Source organism: Herpailurus yagouaroundi, unplaced genomic scaffold (assembly GCF_014898765.1).
Source record: "Herpailurus yagouaroundi ecotype Mexico unplaced genomic scaffold, PumYag 160, whole genome shotgun sequence".
Lineage (NCBI taxonomy): Eukaryota > Metazoa > Chordata > Mammalia > Carnivora > Felidae > Herpailurus > Herpailurus yagouaroundi.
Genome location: NW_024412401.1, coordinates 21,352,450 through 21,361,850, shown reverse-complemented (window position 1 = coordinate 21,361,850; position 9,401 = coordinate 21,352,450). Strand labels below are relative to the sequence as shown.

Below are 9,401 nucleotides of genomic sequence, written 5' to 3'. Positions count from 1 at the left end.
ACAAGAACCAGTTTTGGTCCTCATCAGGGCAAATTCATGTCTTAAGAAAGAGCACATTCGGGGCACCTGGGTGGCTCAGTCGGTTAAGCGTCCGACTTCGGCTCAGGTCATGATCTCACGGTCTGTGAGTTCGAGCCCCGCATCGGGCTCTGTGCTGACAGCTCAGAGCCTGGAGCCTGTTTCAGATTCTGTGTCTCCCTCTCTCTCTGACCCTCCCCCGTTCATGCTCTGTTTCTGTCTGTCTCAAAAATAAATAAACATTAAAAAAGAAAGAGCACATTCAAATCACAGGAGCAGAAACTTGACTACGCTGAGAGGGAAGAAGTGCTTTGAAGACATGGAAATTGTGACCACCTGCCAGTGGAAAGCAGACAGTAGGAATGGAAGCAAGGGTTGAGAATGCGGGAGGGAAAGGGCAGTTGAGTCCCTACTATAAAGCTCCTGGCGAGGGGGTAGGAGATGAGCTGCAAGGCCTCGACAGAGGACCCAAGAGAGGGGAAGGATGAGTGAAGGTGTGCAAACAGATATGTTTATAGGTGGGGGCAGAAAAGTGAGGGGACTGCTGCCTGTTGGTGTCCTTTAGCAGAGAGGCCAGCAGGATGGAAATCCTGTGGTAGGAGGTGGGGTATAAGGTGTGAGGTGGTGGAAACTGAGAAGAGCCACGGTGGGGGGGGGGGGAACGGGAGAGCGCTGGCAGGGGCAGCTGTGAGAAGATCCTTGGATGGGGTCTAGGCGGCAGCCTGCATGGCTGGGATTTTCTCTCATCAGCACACAAGTATGACAGCAGACGAGGAGGCAGATTGACCTGGGTTGATGACGGGCAAGGTGAGGGGCAGAAAAGACCAGGACTATAGATAATAGACATGTTTAGTGAGCATTGACTCTGGCCAGCACTTAACTAAGTACTTGATATCTGTTAACCTCATTCAGTTCCTCACATAATCCTGCCAGGGTACATGGTGTTACCCGTTTTATAGAGAAAAGAAGGGTCTGCAGGTGGCGTGACGTGGACAGGGTTGTGCAGCTAGTAGTGGCCGAGCGCCAGCAACTGAGAACCCCTGTCAGCATCAGTTCTTCAGGCCCTGCCGTGGAACGTGGGGCACTCACAGTAATGTGACCTGCATCTGGATAAAGGAAGGAGATAAATACAGAGGAATCTGATAATTTGGGGAAAAAAAACACGTTAAGGACTCAGTTTCACGTGGAGGTGAGAAGTAAAGAAACAAGAGAGCCGGCTAGGAGGCTGTGGTTGGAGTTGAGGATTTTCCAGGTGGGGAAGTTCTGGATGATAGGTAACCAAGACAGCAAGAGGACAGTGGCCTCTGGAAAATGTATGTGGACATTTGTGCATGGTAAAAAGCTTTGCAAATGTGAAAAGAAACCATGTCTTCCCACTTGGGGGCTTGCTGCCCGCAGGCAAACTTAAAAGGTTGGCCCTGCTGCAGGGCTGCCACAGCTCAGTGATGACTGCTGCCTCTTGCCTCTTCTCTAACAGAAGACCTGCTCTTGGTGGAAGGGATGTCAGTGCCAAAAGACGAGGCCGTGAGTGCAGTCCATCTCATCCAAGCCGCAAAACTTGGCAACGTGAAGGCCCAGAGCATCTTGAGAACAGGTGAGCATGTGGCTCTGGGCAGCTGTGCCCTAGAGGGCCCCTCAGACCGCCCAGGGCTCCGACACGTACCCAGCCCCCCTCGGGACCGATGCTCTGGAATGTGTGTTCAGGGCCGTTATTCCCTGCTTTCTGAGAGTGAAAAAAAGGAAATGGCATTCAAGGTATTTGGCAGCATTGCTTTATTAAACAAGTTTTTTGTTTTGTTTTAAAACCATGAATAAACTACTTGTTCATTTTAAATTTTTTTTTTTCAACGTTTATTTATTTTTGGGGGGACAGAGAGAGACAGAGCATGAACGGGGGAGGGGCAGAGAGAGAGGGAGACACAGAATCGGAAACAGGCTCCAGGCTCTGGGCCATCAGCCCAGAGCCCGACGCGGGGCTCGAACTCACGGACCGCGAGATCGTGACCTGGCCGAAGTCGGACGCCCAACCGACTGCGCCACCCAGGCGCCCCTACTACTTGTTCATTTTATAGGCGATCTAGAGAAATACAGGAGAGTAGGAAAAAGTATCCCTTTGGGGAGCCTGGGTGGCTCAGTCGGTTCAGCGTCCGACTTCAGCTCAGGTCATGATCTCACTGTTTGTGAGTTCGAGCCCCACGTCCGGCTCTGTGCTGATAGCTCAGAGCCTGGAGCCTGTGTCAGATTCTGTCTCCCTCTCTCTCTGCCCCACCCCCACTCTCTCACATGCGCTCTTTCTCTCTCATTCAAAAATAAACATTAAAAAAAATTGAAAAAGTATCCCTTCAAGTTTTGCTCTTCAGAGATAGTCAACTATTAGCATTCCCTTCCAGTCTTTTCCAGTTTTTTTTTTTTTAAACATAGTTGAGAGCATATGGTGTAGTATTACCATATCTAGCTTTTTTTAAATTTTGAAGCATAACAACATTTTCTCATACTAAGAATAAATCATGAGGGCGCCTGGGTGGCTCAGTTGGTTAAGCATCCGACTCTTGATTTGGCTCAGGTCATGATCTCACAGTTTGTGAGTTTGAGCCTGCATTGGCAGTGAGGAGTCTGCTTTGGATATTCTCTCTCTCTCTCTCTCTCTCTCTGCCCCTCCTCCACTCAAGCGTACGCTTTCCCTCTCAAAATCAATAGGAGCGGGCGGCGCAGTCAGTTAAATGGCCAACTTCACCTTAAGTCATGATCTCATGGTTCATGAGTTTGAGCCCCACATCAGGCTCTCTGCTGTCAGCACAAGCCTGCTTTGGATTCTTTGTACCCCTCTCTCTCTGCCTCCCATCTCAAAAATAAACATTAAAAAATAATTAATAAACCTAAAAAAAAGAATAAGTCACAAACAGCTTTAAAAGTACCACTTTCCCGACTTCAGCCAGGTCACGATCTCGCGGTCCGTGAGTTCAAGCCCCGCGTCAGGCTCTGGGCTGATGGCTCAGAGCCTGGAGCCTGTTTCCGATTCTGTGTCTCCCTCTCTCTCTGCCCCTCCCCCGTTCATGCTCTGTCTCTCTCTGTCCCAAAAATAAATAAAAAACGTTGAAAAAAATTAAAAAAAAAAAAAGTACCACTTTCTCTTACGTAGTGTGAATGTAGTGAGTATTCTGGGCGGCTGACTCCACTGTCCTCTGGTGTTTTTGATTTGGCTCTCTCCTTGAGACTTATTTTCATTTTTGTTTTCTTGTAGCTGGAACGGCTTTGGGTCTTGGGGTTGTGAACATCCTCCACACTATAAATCCTTCCCTTGTGATCCTCTCTGGAGTCCTAGCCAGTCACTACATCCACATCGTCAAAGATGTCATCCGCCAGCAAGCCTTGTCCTCGGTTCAGGATGTGGACGTGGTAGTTTCGGATTTGGTGGATCCCGCCCTGCTCGGTGCCGCCAGCATGGTTTTGGACTACACAACTCGCAGGATCTGCTAGGCCTCCCAGGAGGGGACATGGACCAAGACTCAGAACTTCTTCGTGGAATCAGGTTGTCTTTTAGATGAGCGTTTCTTACAAAGCAAATTTGGTATTTAGCAGGTGACTTCAGCAGTTAAGTTTTTGCTTTTAGTCTCCTCTTCCAAAGTCACTTTTCCCAACCCGTTTTGGTAGATGCTGCTCTTTCTGGGGTCATTTTAGCTCAAACCCTGTAAGTACCAGTCACAATTTTCTGTGCCAAAGGAGCTGTGATAGTAGACAAGGAAGCCTTAGGACTCTGCTCACCAGACGTACCACTTAGACCTGCAGGCCTTGCTTGAGATGGGACCTTGATACTGGAGTTTGGATTATTAATCCTTCCTACTCTGACCTTAAACTCAGATTGCAGAAAGGGATCCAGTCAGGAAACAGAAGGAAATCTCACCGTGAATGGCTAAAGTAAACTTTTTTAAAAACAGCTTTACTGAGATATTTTTAAAAGTGTACAATTTGGTAAGCTTTGACATATGTATATACCTGTGAAACCATCACCACAATCAAGACATTGGACATACCTGTCACCCCCAAATGTCATCTGCTTAAAGATGTTATTTGCTACTACTCTTGGAGAGTCTTGAGCAACTTTAGGGATCTGAATTACAGTGGCTTTAAGTGACCTTGTCCTTATCTTCTTAAGGACAGCTGAGAAGCCACTAGGACTTGACAGCCTCTGAAAGGAGATTAACCATCCCCAAAGGATCTTCGCTATGGACAAACACCTCTCCCTTCAATAACTTTTCATGCTAATGTTGAGTATGACCCTGGAGTATCTCCTAAGGCAGCGTTTGTGGAGCCCGTATCTGTGAATCTGGATTCTGGCGAAATACGATTTTGTGCTTTCATTGGTGTCTAGATACAAAGGCTAGGGTTCTTGCTATCAATTTCAACCTGGAAGAAATATGAATACCCACCATTTATTAAGTGCCTACTGTGTGCCAGGTTCTGAACTAGGTGCTCCATATACGTTATTCTAAATTCTCACAACCTGGGAGGTAGGTGTTTTAATTTCCATTTTATACAACCACAAATTAAGTCTTGGCGCGTTTAAGTGATGGCACCTAAAGCTGTGTGGCTAGTGACTCTCAGAAACAGGATTTGCTCCCAGGTCCATCTGTGCTTTTCTGCTAAGCCACACAACCCCTCAAATAAAAACCTTGCAGAAGGTAAATATATCCTAATTTAGTTCAGACTAACAACAGCTTTAATAAGACTGTCTCATTAGCAGATGACTCAATTTGTCTTTGATGCTGTCCCTCAGTGATAAATTTAATCAAATATTCTTCTCTGCTGTGGACATTTTGCCAATACAGTATTTTGCCAATACAGGTTTTTATGGGTACTTTCAGATGATCTAAGAAAGCATATGCATGTTTTTCAGATTCTTATTTTAGGAAAACCAGAAAGTTTCTATTGTTTCAGTGTTAGCATACAAAATAAAGTGTGAAAGAATCACTATTGCATTTGAACTACTTCCTTCCTGGTGGGTTAATGTGAATAGATAGGTTGGCTGATTCCAAGAACTCCACCGGTCCTGAAATAATCTCCAGGTCCTGGTTATTGTTGAAAAATTCCACCGTGATTCCTAGGAAGGAAGCTAGTTCTGCTTGGCGTCAGCGTCTGGGGTGAGGTGGTGTCCTGGGAAGGGACACCAGTTGTTCCTGGGCGACATCTGTAAACTGCTCTGGACACCAGACGGTTGCATTGCTACCAGGCTTCATACCAAATATTTGGAAGGATGGTTCTAAATCTAAAACCAAATCTTAGTTTTTATTGAATTCACAGAAAGGATAATTAATATATTCCAACATAATTATTACTGACAGTTAAATCACATATTAATTTATTTTAGTGTAAATATTTGTATGTTACTGTTCTGAGCCACATTCTAAAGAAAAAATAAATATATTTCTTTGTGGAAATCCTAACATTTTTGCATTTTGTTTTCTTAATTAACTGTCTAGCTAAAATCCCTTCCCAGAAGAAATTTATGTTGTTGCACTGCTTGCTTTTTGAAGGTCATGTAACTTCTTAAGGCATCTAGTACAGATTTCTTAACCAAACAAATAATAAATCTTTGATAATACGGAGTACTGCTATATAATATTTTTATATATTTCAGATGATCACCACAGTAAGTCTAGTTAACAGCCATCACCATACCTACAGAACTTTTTTTTTCTTGTAATGAGAACTTTTAAGATCGACTCTTGTAGCAACTTTCAAATATATGGTATTTGAGGTACAGGCGTACCTCATTTTACTGCGCTTCACAGATAATGTGGTTTTTCTTTTTTGTTTTTTTTGTTTTGTTTTTTTACAGATTGAAGGTTTGTGGCAACCCTGTGTCACACAAATCTATTGGCACCATTTTCCCAACAGCATCTGCTCACTGTGTCTCTGTCACTAGTTGGTAATGATCGCAGTATTTCAAACTTTTTCATTATTATATTTGTTGTGGTGATCCGTGATGTTACTGTTGTGTTTGGGGGCACCATAAGCTGCACCCATATGAGATGGTGAACTTAAACCAAGAAATATGTGTGTTCTGACTGCTCCACTGACTCGCCGTTCCTCCATCTGTCTCCCTCCTCACACCTCCCTATTCCCTGAGACACAATATTGAAATTAGGCCAGTTAATAACCCTACAATGCCTTCTGTGTATTCAAACAAAAGGAAACGTTACACATCTCTCACTTTAACTCAAAGGCTAGAAATGAGTGAGAAGGGCAGGCCAAAAGCCGAGACAGGCCGAAGCTATGCTTCTCGCGCCAGATAGCCAAGTTGTAAATGCAAAGGAAAAGTTCCTGAAGGAAATAAAAAGTTCACTTGCTACTCCAGTGAGCACACATATGGTAACAAGGCGAAACAGCCTTATCATTGGTATGGAGAAAGCTTCAGTGGTCTGGATAGAAGATCAAGCCAGCCACATTTCCTTAAGCCAAAGCCTAATCCACAGCAAGGTCCTAACTCTCTTTAATTCTGTGAAGGCTGAGAGAGGTGAGGAAACTACAGTAGAAAAGTTGGAAGCTCGCAGAAGTGGCTTCATGAGGTTCAAGGAAAGAGGCCATCTCCGTGACATAAAGTTGCAAGGTGAAGCAGCAAGTGCTGATGCAGAAGCTGCAGCAAGTTATCCAGAAGAGCCAGCTAAGATCATTAACAGAGGCGGCTACATGAGACAAAAGATTTTCAATGCAGACAAAACAGCCATATATTGGAAGAAGATGTCTTCTAGGACTTTCATAGCTAGAGAGAAGTCAGTTCCTGGCTTCAAACTTCAAACGATAGGTTGACTCTCATTAGGGGCTAAGGCAGCTGGTGACTTTAAGTTGGAACCAGTCAGTGTTCATTCATATACCATTCCAAAAATCCTAGGGCATTTAAGAATTATGCTAAATCTACTCTGTGCTCTGTAAATGGAACAAAGCCTGGATGACGGCACATCTGTTTACAACATGGTTTGCTGAGTATTTTAAGCCCACTGTTGAGGCCTACTGCTCAGAAAAAAAAAAGATTCCTTTCAAAATACCACTGCTCGTTGACAAGGCACCTGGTCACCAAAGAGTTCTGATAGAGAGGTACAATGACATTAATGTTATTTTCAAGCCTGCTAACAAAACATCCACTCTGCAGCCCATGGGTCGAGAAGTCATTTCAACTTTCAAGTCTTATTGTTTAAGAAATACCTTTCATCAGGCTCTAGTGCCATATATAGTGATTCCTTTGATGGATCTGGGCAAAGGTAATTGAAAATCTTCTGGAAAGGATTCACCAAGTCCGGTGCCATTAAGAACACTCATGATTTATGGGAAGAGTCAAAATATCAACATTAACAGGAGTTTGGAAGAAGCTGATTTCAACCCTAATGGATGACTTTGAGGGGTTCAAGACTACAGTGGAGGAAGTGAGTGCAGATGTGGTGGAAATAGCAAGGGAACTAGAATTAGAAGTGGAGCCTGAAGATGTGACTGAATTGCTATTACTGTCATGATAAGATTTTAATGGATGAGGAGTTGCTCCTTATGGATGAGCAAAGAAAGTGTTTTCTTGAGATGGAATCTACTCCTGGTGGAGATGCTGTGAAGACTGTTGAAATGACAGCAAAGGATTTAGAAATTACATAAACTTAGTTGATAAAGCAGTGTGGGGTTTGAGAGAATTGACTCCAATTTCAAAAGAAGTTCTGTGGGCGAATATCAAATAGCATTTAAATGCTACAGAGAAATTGTGAAAAGAAGAGTCAATCAATGTGGCAAATTCATCGTTGTCTTATTTTAAGAACTTGCCACAGCCACGTCAACCTTCAGCACCCACCACCCTGATCAGTCAGGGGCCACCAACATTGAGGCAGGACCCTCCACCAGGAAAAAGGATTACAACTCACTGAAAGCTAAGATGATGGTTAGCATTTTTTAGCAATAAAGCATTTTTTAATTAAGATATGTATGTTTTTAGACATAATGCTGCTGCACACTTAACAGACTACAGTATTATAATGTAAACATTTATTTGCACTGGGGAACCAGAAGATTCACTTGACTCACTTTATTGCAGTATTCCCTTTATTGCAGTGGTGTGGAATTGAACCTACAATATCTACAAGGTAGGCCTGTATTATTTATTTTTTGTTTATTTTTGAGAGAGGAGACAGAGCATTAGTAGGGGAGGGACCAAGAGACAGGGAGACACAGAATCTGAAGCAGGCTCCAGGCTCTCAGATGTCAGCACGGAGCCCAACACAGAGCTCAAACTCACCGCGACATCCTGAGCTGAAGTCAGACACCCAATCGACCGAGCTACCCAGGAGTCCCGGTAGGCCTGTATTATTAACTATAGTTGCCACACTGTGCATTACTTCCCCATGACTCAATAAATGGAAATTTGTATCTTTTGACTCCCTTCAGCCGTTTCACCCACCCCTTCCCCATCCTGACCACCAGTGTGTTACCTGTTTTCTATGAGCATGGTTTTTGGAGTTTTTTTTTTTTTTTTTTTTTTTTTTTTAAGATTCTACTTAGAAGTGGATATTTCATATGGTATTTGTCTTTCTGACTTTGCTCTCAAGGCCTATCCATGTCACAAATGGCAGTATTTCATTTTTTATGGTTGAATAATGTGTGTGTGTATGTGTGTGTTTGTGTACGTGTACATGTATGTGTACACAGATACCACATTTTCTTTATCCGTTTATCCACTGATGTACACTCAGGTTGTTTCCAGATCTTGGCTATTGTAAATAATGCTCTAGTGAAGAAGGGGTGCATTTATCTTTTCAAGTTAGTCTTTTCATTTTCTTTGTTAAAATACCCAGAAGTGCAATTGAACTATACATTGGTTCTATTTTTAAATCTTTGAGGAAACTTCATACCATTTTCCACTGTGGCTGCACCAATTTGCTTCCTACCAACATAGTACAAGGAGTCCCTTTTCTCCACATTCTCCCCGTTGTTTTTTTTTTTTTTTAATGTTTTTATTTATTTTTAAGACGGAGACAGCATGAGCAGGGGAGGGGCAGAGAGAGAGGGAGACACAGAATCCAAAGTAGGCTCCAGGCTCTGAGCTGTCAGCACAGAGCCTGACACAGGGCTCGAACTCACGGATTGTGATAGCATGACCTGAGCTGAAGTCAGATGCTTAACCGACTGAGCCACCCCGGTGCCCCCTGTCTTTTTGATAATAGCCATTCTCACTGTGGTTTTGATTTGCATTTCCCTGATGATCAGGGATACTGAGCATCGATGCATCTAGCTAGCTGTTGGCTATCTGTATGTCTTTGGAAAAATGTCTGTTCAAATCCTTTGCCCATTTTTCAATCGGGTTTGGTTTTTTCTTCTGCTGGTATAGGAATTTTTACATATTTTGGATTGAC

The 9,401-nt window shown here is 43.5% G+C and overlaps 1 protein-coding gene across 5 annotated transcripts in view; it reads left to right on the top strand.

Annotated features, from left to right (window-relative positions):
* Positions 1-5,459, top strand: part of GNE (glucosamine (UDP-N-acetyl)-2-epimerase/N-acetylmannosamine kinase) — a 41,637-nt gene extending 36,178 nt beyond the window's left edge. For all 5 annotated transcript variants that reach the window (XM_040481681.1, XM_040481680.1, XM_040481677.1 and 2 more), the window contains 2 exons: positions 1,496-1,612; positions 3,260-5,459. In XM_040481681.1, the coding sequence (XP_040337615.1) occupies positions 1,496-1,612; positions 3,260-3,495 (353 nt within the window). In that variant the 3' untranslated portion in view covers positions 3,496-5,459. The remainder of the gene's footprint in view (positions 1-1,495; positions 1,613-3,259) is intronic.
* The last annotated feature ends 3,942 nt before the right edge of the window (positions 5,460-9,401 follow it).